This window comes from Gymnoscopelus braueri, assembly GCF_963280865.1.
Source record: "Gymnoscopelus braueri genome assembly, chromosome: 3".
NCBI lineage: Eukaryota > Metazoa > Chordata > Actinopteri > Myctophiformes > Myctophidae > Gymnoscopelus > Gymnoscopelus braueri.
In genome coordinates, this window is record NC_137612.1 from 43,260,276 (window position 1) to 43,272,683 (window position 12,408).

Here is a 12,408-nt window from a genome sequence, read left to right on the forward strand (position 1 = left end):
TTAGCCTAGTTATAGCTTAAACACATTCAATCCGGGAAAGTATCTGTCATTTTAGATTTCTTTGGCTATTCAAAAATAGCAGATATACAGATCTGCTATTTTTTGAAAAATCGTGAAAATGAGTGCAAATCTTTGAAATATATATATATTTAAAGATTTGCACATATTTTTACGTTAAAAACTAAAAATAGCAGATCTACAAGCTCATAGCGCGGCACTCGGTTCCACGCTATGAGCTTGTAGATCTGCTATTTTTGAATAGCCAAAGAAATCAAAAAATGACAGAGATACTTTCCCGGCTAAATGGGTTAAATGGCTTTTTAAAAGCCATTTAAGCTATAACTAGGCTAAGTTTGAACTTAGTGTGAGGTGGTGCAACTGGCCCCTGGTGCATCATCTCTTAGTGACGGCCTCTTTCTGACTCATCTGATGTCATAATGTCAGCATGGTTTGCTGTCATTCACAACAGAATAAACTTTGTTCTGATTTTACACCATCAACGTCAAACGCTATGCAAACAAAGAAAATGGTGCTTTCCCACTGCTTGGTACTGGATCGTCTCGACTTGATTTTAGTAGCATGTACTTCGTGTTCCTCCATAGATAGTAGCGCTTCAAGGTCCTCATAGCCATGTCCAAACCCTCTGTGTAGCGGAGTGCTAAAAGAACAATACGTCTGTTTGTCTTGAAACAATCTCTATTTGACCTGTACAGTCCAACAAAAACACTTAATGATAACATTTTAGGTGGGTACTCAAAATGTATTACTTTGACATTTATTCGTCACTCAAAACCACTTGTCATCTTCAGCAAGTCAACATCCGCAAACTATATATATCTATGACACTGTGACCTTCAATACTCAAATTGTAATTGGAGTATTTCTTTAACTAGGTAGATATAGAAAGGCCTAACCAGGGACAGGGGTCGCAAATTAGCCTTGGCTAGAAACCCCATATACAATGCAACGGCTTCTTGTTTTTATAACTTGATACATTGTTTGTTTTGTATTGTCCCTGTCAAATAAACACATAAATAAAATAAATAAACTATAACACTGTGACAAGACCCTGAAACTAACACTGTGACAAGACCCTCAAACTATAACACTGTGACAACAAGACCCTCAAACTACAACACATTGTGACAAGACATGGTCACAGTGGACGCAGAAGAGGGTGAGTGGGGCTTGTAACCTAGAGAGAGACAGATTTGTACAGTACTGTACTGTATGTGTTCTTGTGCGTTGCAGCTCCCACCAGACCTGGGCCGCTCACAGCGGGAGGAAGAGGAGAAGTCTCGTGAAGCCATTACACTCTTCTGTTTCCCTGAAGGAGTCGACTGGGCCCCGCTTACAGAATACCACAGGTACACAACTATGGACACAAGCAGTTAGTTCTCAAACCTTTTCATGCCAAGGACCCCCAAATTAACATGTATTTGGCCCGTTGACCGTCATCAGAAAATATTTTGTGCCAGGGACCCCCATACAATATATATTTGTGTTGTTAAATGTTTTTTCCCCCCTTTTTTAATACGCATTTTCAAATAGCCAGTATATTATAGGATTAAAGTGGCTAAACTGATTTTAATGCTATATTAGCTAATTTAGCTTTTTTGATACGCATTTTCAAATAGCCAGTATATTATAGGATTAAAGTGGCTAAGCTGATTTTAATGCTATATTAGCTAATTTAGCTGGGGACCCCCTGGACTAGCCTGGTAAACTCTCCCTCCGGAAATCTAATTTGTAATTTATTTCAGGAGTGAGTCTGGCATGATCGCCCATTCTGCAATTTTGGCTGTGGGCTGGAGTTGGGCGGGAGTAATACCGTTGACTGACAACCCCTTCAGCCAATCAGCAGTATCCCACTTCAGCCAGTGCATTTTTACCACTTCCAGATTAATGTGACGCAACAGGACTTTTGAGACGGCCATGCCCAAAATAGGTTGCCTTATTCGGATACATGCATGTCACTGCCCGCCCCTGCCGGTTCTCTGAATTTTTATTTTTAAATAGGCTCTGTCATGATTAATTGACCACATATATGAAGTTAAACAACTAAATTCTATCCAAACGATATCTTATAAGTAAATTCCGTGCCTCAAAATAGAAGTTTGAGAGATTTTTTAAGTTCTAAAACAGCGGAGAAAATAGCGCACAGAAAAGATGGCTGCCGTTCGTGTTTTGTCGGCTGCATTCAGGCTGCACTCGGTGCCATTCGGGCTCACTCGAACTCGCCACCTGATTGGCCAACTTTCGCTGTCAATCACAGAACGATGAGCGACGACGCTGATAGGCTCGGCTTTTTGGTAATGCGCTAGAAACGCCCATACAAGCCTTAAGGCCAGACTCCTTCCTGAAATCAAATGGAAATGAGATTTTCCGGAGGGAGGGTTTACCAGGCTACCCCTGGACCCCCCATCGATGATGTCACTGGTAGGCAGGTTTCTGAACTGTCCACAGCCCTCCTCTGAGACACAGACCGAGTAGACAAAAATGGCGCCATATTATCATGAGCATTAGTGAGGACCAATTATACGAAGATGGGTTGAAAATGGGTGAAATCGTCCTTTAACTCTGAGAGGTCCCATCTGTACACTCTCAGAGTTACAGACCCGCAAGGGTCCGTTTGGACGCCTGGTGGTTCCCAGATCCAAGATTGAGAACCAGTGATAGTACGTGGTTGAAACAAGGGCTTCTCATGGTTGTGATAACGATTCAACGTCGGGTTGTAAATTACCAGGTTGTCAGACGCAGCCAGGAGGATCAAAAGAGAAGGGTTACTCTCCAAAAGTTGAACTGTTTCCAGGTTGAAGCGCCCAGGGCGTTGCGCCAAGAAACGGCGGGCGTCGGGGGCGCTCAAGCGTGATGCTCGGGCACTGGGAAGAGGAGCGCACCAGCCCCTTTTTACCATAGAAATGCATGGCAGACTGCCAGCTCTAAACACGTTCTCTGTGGACACGGCCCCCTAACGCCGGTAGCTGTTTACAAAGACACAAAACAAGTCATAAACAACGTATGACTGTTAACAACATATAAATGTTGATTAACCTGCTTGATTAATACCTGGTAACTCCTCCAGTCAAAAGCACAAGACTCATTATACAACTATTTACATATGTTACAGCAGTTCCTGCTTTCCATTATTGTAAATATTGAAGATTACTTATTGATTCCTTATGGTCTGAATATGTACCTAGAATAATGAGACCATGAGCATGTTGCTCATGGTCACATGAAATCACTTTAATTCAATTCACTGTGATTATGAAAAATTTCACACAATGCTACTTTAACCATGGTGTACCTATTTTGGGCAGTTAAAAAAAAAAAATCTGCAATAATAAAAATAGCTGAACTACAAACTCACAATGCGTTGCAGGGTGACGTGTCTTGAGCTGTTTTTACTATTTGTTGTACACAAAGTAGATGGTTTAAATGGCTATAGGTGGCATTGGAAGTGAAAGAACAGCGCATGACTCTTCAATATATAATCAATATATAATCAAACTATCAACTATTTTAGTTGAGATACCAAAGAGAACATAAACATCAGTATACATTTCAACATTCATGTTTCCATGTGTAATAATGAAAAAAATGTTTGTTTCCAGTGAGACCTTCTCTTTTGTCCTGACAGAGGTCGACGGAAGTAGAAGGAATGGATACTGCAGACGATTACTGGTGAGTAACAGATTATTTGTGAATTATAGATTATTTGTGATGTGACAGATTATTAGTGATTAATCTCATTGTTTTGTTTTGTTGATGACCTGAAGCCTCATGGCAAAGGGGCGCGGCCTCCAGAAGCCTATTGCATCATCAGCAAAGTGGCTTGTTTTGGTCTCTTCTCAAAGGTGAGATATATATACACACACACACACACACACACACACACACACACACACACACACACACACACACACGATAAGTATAATAATTATTTATATAATGCATTTAATTATCTTTCCACAATACATCTGCATATACACAATGTAAATATGTATGTATGTATTGTAGGAGGATTTTGTGTAGATATTAATTGTAGAGCGAACATACATACATGCATATGTATGCATGTTCGCTCTACAATATCTACACAAAATCCTCCTTATATTTAAATTGAATTGTGGGTGGTCGGTGCCGGTGAGTGGATGTCACAAATGTAACAAATGTAACACATCCGACCGATTGCGTGCGCATCGCTGACGACAGACGTGTACAACGGGTTATGGCATAACCGGGTGGGGCATGCATTCCCAACTTGCATCGTTACCGAGTAGGCCGGTACCCAACCGGTCAAGTACTACTTAATCGTGCAAAGAAACAAAAATTGCTGATCTACAAGCTCACAATGCTTTGCATCATTATCAGTATTTAAATATAGCCAAAAATAAGCAATATCGTTTATTGTTGCTGAATGTTCGCCAAGAATAGGGACTCTACGTTTCATGTGTTTAAATACTTAAACCCTCTACACTTGACCTGAGTTGGCTCTGTACTTGGACCGCCTTTTCTGTCTACACCTTCATCTCGTTGCCAAAAATCGGCGTGTTGCGATGCGTTGTGAGCTTGTGGATTGGCTATTTCTGGCTAATGTTCCTGCCATGTTCCTGTCAGATCTTTGATGAGGTGGAGAAGCGCAGACAGAAGTCCATGGCCATGATCTACCCCTTCATGCAGAGTCTGAGAGAGGCAGCGTTTCCTGCTCCTGGAGACACCGTGGAGATCAAGAGCTTCATCCCCGAATCTGGCACTGAGGTCTTTACCATGTCTCATTAATATTTGACACTGTGGTCTCACCATGTCTCATTAATATCTGGCACTGTGGTCTCACCATGTCTCATTAATATGTGAAAGTGTAAAAACACACCCCAGTTTATGAACACTTAGGATTTTATTGTATATCTGGCATGGGTGGAGCATGTATGTGTATAACACTCACATATGTCAAATATACGTTTGTATTATATACTGTACATATATTTAATTATAGATAGATAGATGGAAATGATATATATATATATATATATATATATGTGTGTGTGCATGTAGATCATCAGTCTGACACGGCCATGTGACTCGTGGTTGGAACATGTGGACTTCAAGACGTTGTTCAGCTTTCTGTCAGACCAGGAGGTTCTGCAGGTGTTCTCCGCCACTGTGACGGAGAGACGACTCATCTTCATCGCTGATGAGCTCAGGTGTGGAGCTCTCTACACCTCACTGTACAGAGATTTGTGTGAACATTCCCTAGCCATTGAAACCCTGCATCCTACTATAAACTCACAAAATCTCTGTCCGTCCGTCTGTAGTTTGTCTGCCCGTATGGCTGTAGTTCACGTATCTCGCGAACCGTTCGACTGACCGACTTAAAACCGGGCACCGCACTCCCTCGAGTCCTCGCCGATGCGCGCACCAAGTGTACCGAGTAGGCCGGTACCCAACCAGTCAAGTACTACTTAACACATTGAATGCCAAAAACGGTCCGGACCGTTTTTGAGGGTCCAAACGAGAAGTGCCGAAAACGGTCCGGACCGTTTTTGACCCAATTCTATTTTTATACATGTGGGCCACGTGGGGCGCTAAAACGAAACTTTGACATCACCCAAGCAGTTTCTGAGAAGAAGAGGCTGGATGTGGCTCCATGTCAAAAATCCTTCCGGTCGGCGTTTTCAATGTTATCTCCTTGATTAAAAGCTTAATATCTCCATTTCTTTTTAATGTGGTGGAAACGAGCCGTTTTCGATCGGCGATCACGCTGCAATGGAGGGTCGCGTTGGAAATATTATTGTTCCAGGCGTTAGTCGGGACCCTCCGCCGTCTCGCACGCACGCTTTGTTTACATGCACTTCCGCGTCAGGGCTTCTCACAGCACGAAATGTATAACGCAAGTGGATGGAAGAAATGCTGGCACTCAACGTATAATATTTTAATAAACCTCTGGCACCCAATGTGTTAATCGTGCAAAGAATAACAAAAATTGCTGATCTACAAGCTCACAACGCTTTGCATCATGGCATGTTGTCTGCTATTTTTGACATTTCTGGAGATTTTGAATTGTTACTTGTTTTGCCTATAATGACATGCCAAAAATAGAAACACCAGGTTGAAAGTGGCTAGGGACTATGAACATTCTCTAGGGAAGTTCTCCCAAAACACTGTGTCATGGCACACTGGTGACAAGTGTGCCTTGAGATTCTGTGACAACCACTATACTATATACACACAATAATTATTATCAGTACTTTGTGCACACCCCTTTTCCAATACACTACAAAAAACATACAGATAAATAGAAAGATATGTTGAAATTGAATGAATATCTAACCACTTTTGAGGGGACATTTTTATAAATAAAATAAGAAATATATATTTTATAATGGCACAAAACTGACGTATGGGGAAGTAATACATATGTGTGTGTGTCTGTTCAGCACTCTGTCCCAGGTGCTCCATGCTGTTGTCGCGCTGCTGTACCCGTTCACCTGGCAACACACCTTCATCTCCATCGTTCCCAGAGTGCTCATAGACGTGGTCATGGCGCCCACACCCTACCTGCTGGGAGTTCAGAGGAACATGCTGGAGCACATCATAGACCAGTCTGATGTGAGTCTAACACACACACATAAACCATGGCACATTTGGGTGGTGCAGGAGGTAAAGTACCTGTCTACCACCGCATAGAGTCTAGGGGTTCGAATCCAACGCGGTGCATCCGGGTTTGTCAAGCATTATGAACACAATTGCCCGTGTTCAGGGGAGGGAAGCCAGACGAGGGGGGCAATCTTTGTTGCTGCACGTACGTATGCCTATGCCTACGGTCTGGGGCGGAGCCTGTCCGTAGGGAATGTTCAACAGGAGGAGGAGGACGGAGACACTACAGTATATCCTCCTGGTGGGGGCTCCTAACTGGCAGGTGAGCCAGAAGGGAACAACAGCAGTGGCAAGCAGTTGGGGGAATCAATTGGCATAATGACTAAATTGGTACGAAAAAGTGTGATACAAACAATTGGCTGTTCTAAATTATTAAAATAATTCATAATAAACACAACACATACAACATGCTGGACCACATCATAGAACACACTGATGAGAGTGTCTAACACTCCACACACTGTTACGACCTGGCCTAATCATGGTGTAACCTGATAAAGTGGGACTCTCCTCTTTCCAACTCCTAAGAACCGCCAGCAATGGGTTTTTATTCAAATCCAGTTTCTTCAGGGCGGCAGCCAAAACCATAAACGAAAAGGAACCAAACATTAACGACCTAAACTTGCCTAATCAAATAAAAAGAAACCAAAAGACAAATCACTAACCCAAAACACAGGGGAAAACAGGATCAGGCTAAAGACTACCCACCCCTACAAAACCCAGGCTGATAAAATCAACAAAGACTACAGGTTGGCTGGTAAGCTGGCTGGGAGTGGAGAGAGGAAAGCCCACAAGAGCTAAGGAAAGCCAGCCTTTTAACCTTTCCTCCAGAAGGCTGGAACCAGGCTTCCTGCAAAATCACTCACTCAATCAGCCGCACGCACGCACGTGCGAGCGCACCAACCCGCACAGATTAAAACACATACAGTACAAGCATAAAATTAATTTATAACATCAGGGTCGTAATAACGCACAACGTACTGTGTAACACACTCAGTAAAAGGCAGCAGCAAACAGAAAGGTCAGAAACAGAGTTATATGTCTCCACAACTAAAAACTAAATAAACCTTTGTATACAGTACAATGAAACATTCATAATTACTGTTTCAACTGCTTCTGTTTTCAGCAGCAGTTGAAAAGTCTTGTTCCATGTTGGCTGTTGTTATGTTTGTCCAGTGACACTTATTAGAGCACAGAGGTGTGTGTGTGTGTGTGTGTGTGTGTGTGTGTGTGTGTGTGTGTGTGTGTGTGTGTGTGTGTGTGTGTGTGTGTGTGTGTGTGTGTGTGTGTGTGTGTGTGTGTGTGTGTGTGTGTGTGTGTGTGTGTGTGTGTGTGTGTCTTTTTCATGTCTCTGTCCTCTTCTCTTGTCAACAGATGCTGATTGTAGATTTGTCAGCAAAAGCTGAGAACCGATTCATAACTAGTGTAAGTATTAATTGTATTGAATCAAAGACTGTTTCAAAATGTGTATGTACACACAGTGTGTGGGTGTGCGTGCGTGCGCTCGTATCTTATTGTATAGAAAATACGACGGATTAATGCAAATTGATCAAACTTGAATTTCTCCCTTATGATACAGTACGTGCCTCTTCAGAGTTACTCAGGTATTTACTTGTTAAAGTAACAAGTAACTGTGTTTTGTCAAAGATAGATGCATCAACAGGGTCAAGAACATAACCTCATTATCTGTAATGTGATTACAAGCTTAAACCTGTTCCAGCTCTCATGATTTCTATTTCAAAGTGTGTGTGTGTGTGTGTGTGTGTGTGTGTGTGTGTGTGTGTGTGGGGTCATTTAAGGTTAACATTATACGTTACACTCTGTGGTTGTATTTCTACACTTGTATTTATACACACTTAAACCCTATATGCCTAGTTGACCGGGGTCCCCCAGGGCTCTATACTAGGTCCGCTACTATCTCTTCACCGAAAATAGCCGTTTGACACACTCACAACGTGTTGCAACGTGTTGTGAGTGTGTAGATTGGCTAATTTCACCAAATGTTCGGCCCCAGAATAGGGACGCTAGTATTCAAGTAGAGTCTACTTCAATCCTCTGCTTCATTGGTTCTCAAAGTGGGGTCCGGGGACCCCCAGGGGTCCTTGGGGGGGTCCCCAGCAAAAGTAGTTAACATAGCATCACAATCATCTTAACCACTTTATCCATTTATATGTTGGCTACTCAAAAATAGCAGATCTACAAGCTGACGGCGCGGCACTTTGTGCCACGCTGCTAGCTTGTACATCTGCTATTTTTTTTTATATTTGAAAAATATCGATTTTAACACATATCTTCTCTTCTGGGGGTCCCTGGCACAACACCTTTTCAGATGGGGGTCCTTGGCATGAAAAAGTTTGAGAACTACTGCTCTACTTTGTAGACCTAAAGCGCCATTCACACTAACTGAGCATGATAACTATAAGGAAAGTTAAGTTGCCGTCCACACTTAAGAACGATAAAGTTATGCTTCTCTCTTCTGCTCCCAGATTGGAGATGAAGATTCCATCCTACCAGAGAAGATGCAGGAAGACCTGCTGGAGGCACTGAGCTCCAAGAAACAAAACCTGAGTAAGTCGTTTACAACCGTTCTGACACAAACATCTGCCCCCAAATTCCTAGTTACTGTAGATTATGTTTAAATTTATAGCAACTACAGTAGCTAAAAAGTCCTATGAACTACTGTAGGTAATATTTTAAATGCCTAGTTACTACTGTAGACTATTAGAGAAGCCACACTCATCATTCCATTATATTTATACCATCACAGTGTGTGAGATCGGGGGTGGAAGATGATTCACTCACAGATCAATCTGGGAACCCAGAACCAAATAAGAATGAAAAACAGCGCCCTCTGCTGTTTGTACTATCTTACATTGGCTCTGGGACAATGGCGACGTAGCACACGTGCGCAAAGGAAACCGGGGTTTGGGTCTGCCTTCAGCTTTCACTTCCGGTGGTGCCACTATTTTTTCATTCCCACTAACAATATTTATACACGGAACACTAACACCACTTCTCCCAGAGAACATGGATCGTTTTGGTTATAAGCCCACTTGTTTCTATGATGAAAGAGTAAGTTAAAATGTGAATATCTTTCCGTGGTTTTGTCTGCTCCGCGGAAGCTATTGTTAAATTAGTTTGGGTTTGTTTCAAGGGGGAAAGATCAACGGACACGTGAATCCCGCCCACTACATTTGATTGGGTAAAGCGCGGCCTGCTTCCTGATCTGAAGGCACGCCCACTTGTAGCCCAGTGCGTACATGTTATGACGAGCCTTCACGACAGATTCCAACGCAGAGCAGAATCTGTTCTTGAGAGATTACTCACAGATCAACACAACAAAAAACTTTGACCTGACTTTTGACATTTTAGTCACTGATGTCAAAGTGACTCCCTCCACAAGCAAGATGATAGTTGCTAGTTACTTGTTCACGTTCGTTTAGATCATTGGTTCTCAAAGTGGGGTCCGGGGACCCCCAGGGGTCCTTGCTCTTTGGGGGGTTCCCCACTCCCCAGTAAAATGTGTTAATATAGAATCACAATAGTTTTAACCTTTTTATATTTTGGCTATTCAAAAATAGCAGATATTCAAGCTCATAGCGTGGCACAGAGTGCCGTGCTATGAGCTTGTAGATCATCTGCTATTTTTTTTAAATCGTGAACATTTGTGCAAACCTTTTGAATATACATATTTTTAAGCGAACATTTGTAACTCAAATCTTTGCTTCTGGGGGTCCCTGGAACAACATATTTGAGATGGGGGGTCCGCGGCCAAATACATATCATTTTGGGGGTCCTTGGCATGAAAAAGTTTGAGAACGACTGGTTTAGATCAGTGATTCTCAACCGGTGGGCCGCAAGGGTATTCCAAATGGGCCCCCAAATAATTGGCAAAACATTTTTATAGTAATATAACATCAATATTAAAAAGTCGTGGCATTTTTTCCTAAAAAGCTTGAAAAGTGAGTTTTCATTGTGATACTGATCTATGTCCGGAACACAATGGATTGATCATTAAAATCAATGTATTCTGAAAATGCATGCGGCCCACCCTGTTTGTTTGCTGTTTTGCTTGATCAGAAATGTACTAATCTCTCAAGAACAGATTCTGCTCTGCGTTGGAATCTGTCGTGAAGGCTCGTCATAACATGTACGCACTGGGCTACAAGTGGGCGTGCCTTCAGATCAGGAAGCTTTACCCAATCAAATGTAGTGGGCGGGATTCACGTGTCCGTCGATCTTTCCCCCTCGAAACAAACCCAAACTAATTTAACAATAGCATCCGCGGAGCAGACAAAACCACGGAAAGATATTCACATTTTAACTTACTCTTTCATCATAGAAACAAGTGGGCTTATAACCAAAACGATCCATGTTCTCTGGGAGAAGTGGTGTTAGTGTTCCGTGTAGAAATATTGTTAGTGGGAATGAAAACATAATGGCACCACCGGAAGTGAAAGCTGAAGGCAGACCAAAACCCCGGTTTCCTTTGCGCACGTGTGCTACGTCGTCATTGTCCCAGAGCCAGTGAGAGATAGTACAAACAGCAGAGGGTGCTGTTTTTCATTCTCACTGGCTCTGGGTTCCCAGATCGCAAATGTACAGAATGTTAAACAACATGTTGTTTAAGACAGATACTAGGTTTGATGTTTACCTGGCATCCTAGTTACTTTGTAGCACGTCATTGTTTTCTTTGCACTCTATTGATGTGACCATTTACCCTGTTGTTGGTTGACCAGGGCTCAGAACATTTACTCTGATCTTTAACCACATTCCACCAGATGTCCTTATTTTGTGCATGTCATTATTTGCAAAATTTTCAATGTCACAATATTTTTAATAGCCAAAGCTCACATGTCACTATTATTATACTATATAAAATAGTGCTTATGTTGAAGTGTAGCACCTCCCCGTAACAACGCACTTGTATAATAAATCAATTCAGCCAGATCACATACATTTACAATTTAGGCATTCTGCAGAGACGATAAGAAAGTTAAACACATACAGGAGAATGCAGAGAGACAGTGTAGTGCCTCAGTAAACTAGGATCAGAGGTAAACCAAGAACCTGGCTAGCAGCAGTCTAAACAATATACTATCAAAATGATAACCTGTACATTGAAACTATAGGATACCAGGTAAACAGCTGCAATTGGATTAAAAACTAAATCGATCCACGCATTTTATTCCTGACGTTATTTCCCCGTCCAGCGTCACAGGAGTTGAACGGCGTGGTGTCGGAGGCCTTCCTGTCGTTCTTCGTCAGGACGGTGGGTCATTTCTCGCAGCACGTGAAGCACAGCTCCGGCGGCCACCCCGGAGTCTTCCAGAGGAAGAGTTTCTGTAAGGCCGTCGAGCCCAGAGCCAACCGGGCGTTCGTCAAGAGCTTCATCAAGACCCAGATGTTTGACCTCTTCATCCAGGAGGTGGAGAGACAGCCCGCCACACAGGAAGGTAGATACATTTCATTTCGTGACTCAGACCTAGTTTCCATGGCTAGGTCTGAGTCACGTAAAACAGTGGTTCTCAAAGTGGGGTCCTGGGGAATCCCAGCGGTCCTTAGGGGGGTTCCAGGGAGGTCCCCAGGTAAATTATTGATAGTTAAAAACCAAAAGGACACCCTTACAGGTCTGTAGCTCTTAGGGGCACCGAGGTTTAGACCAGATACGGAAAGGGCCTTTGTGCGTGCCTATGTGTGTGTGCGTGCAAATTACCGGATACAGTAGGCGGGCTCTACACAGGACTG

At 42.6% G+C, this 12,408-nt stretch overlaps 1 protein-coding gene across 1 annotated transcript in view; it reads left to right on the forward strand.

Annotated features, from left to right (window-relative positions):
* Nucleotides 1-12,408, forward strand: part of LOC308079198 (DENN domain-containing protein 2D-like) — a 28,940-nt gene that overhangs the window by 13,193 nt on the left and 3,339 nt on the right. Inside the window, exons 4-12 of the mRNA XM_080420576.1 lie at nt 1,252-1,367; nt 3,618-3,687; nt 3,783-3,860; nt 4,624-4,764; nt 5,059-5,207; nt 6,441-6,612; nt 8,035-8,085; nt 9,147-9,228; nt 11,874-12,116. Of these exons, the coding sequence (XP_080276702.1) occupies nt 1,252-1,367; nt 3,618-3,687; nt 3,783-3,860; nt 4,624-4,764; nt 5,059-5,207; nt 6,441-6,612; nt 8,035-8,085; nt 9,147-9,228; nt 11,874-12,116 (1,102 nt within the window). The remainder of the gene's footprint in view (nt 1-1,251; nt 1,368-3,617; nt 3,688-3,782; nt 3,861-4,623; nt 4,765-5,058; nt 5,208-6,440; nt 6,613-8,034; nt 8,086-9,146; nt 9,229-11,873; nt 12,117-12,408) is intronic.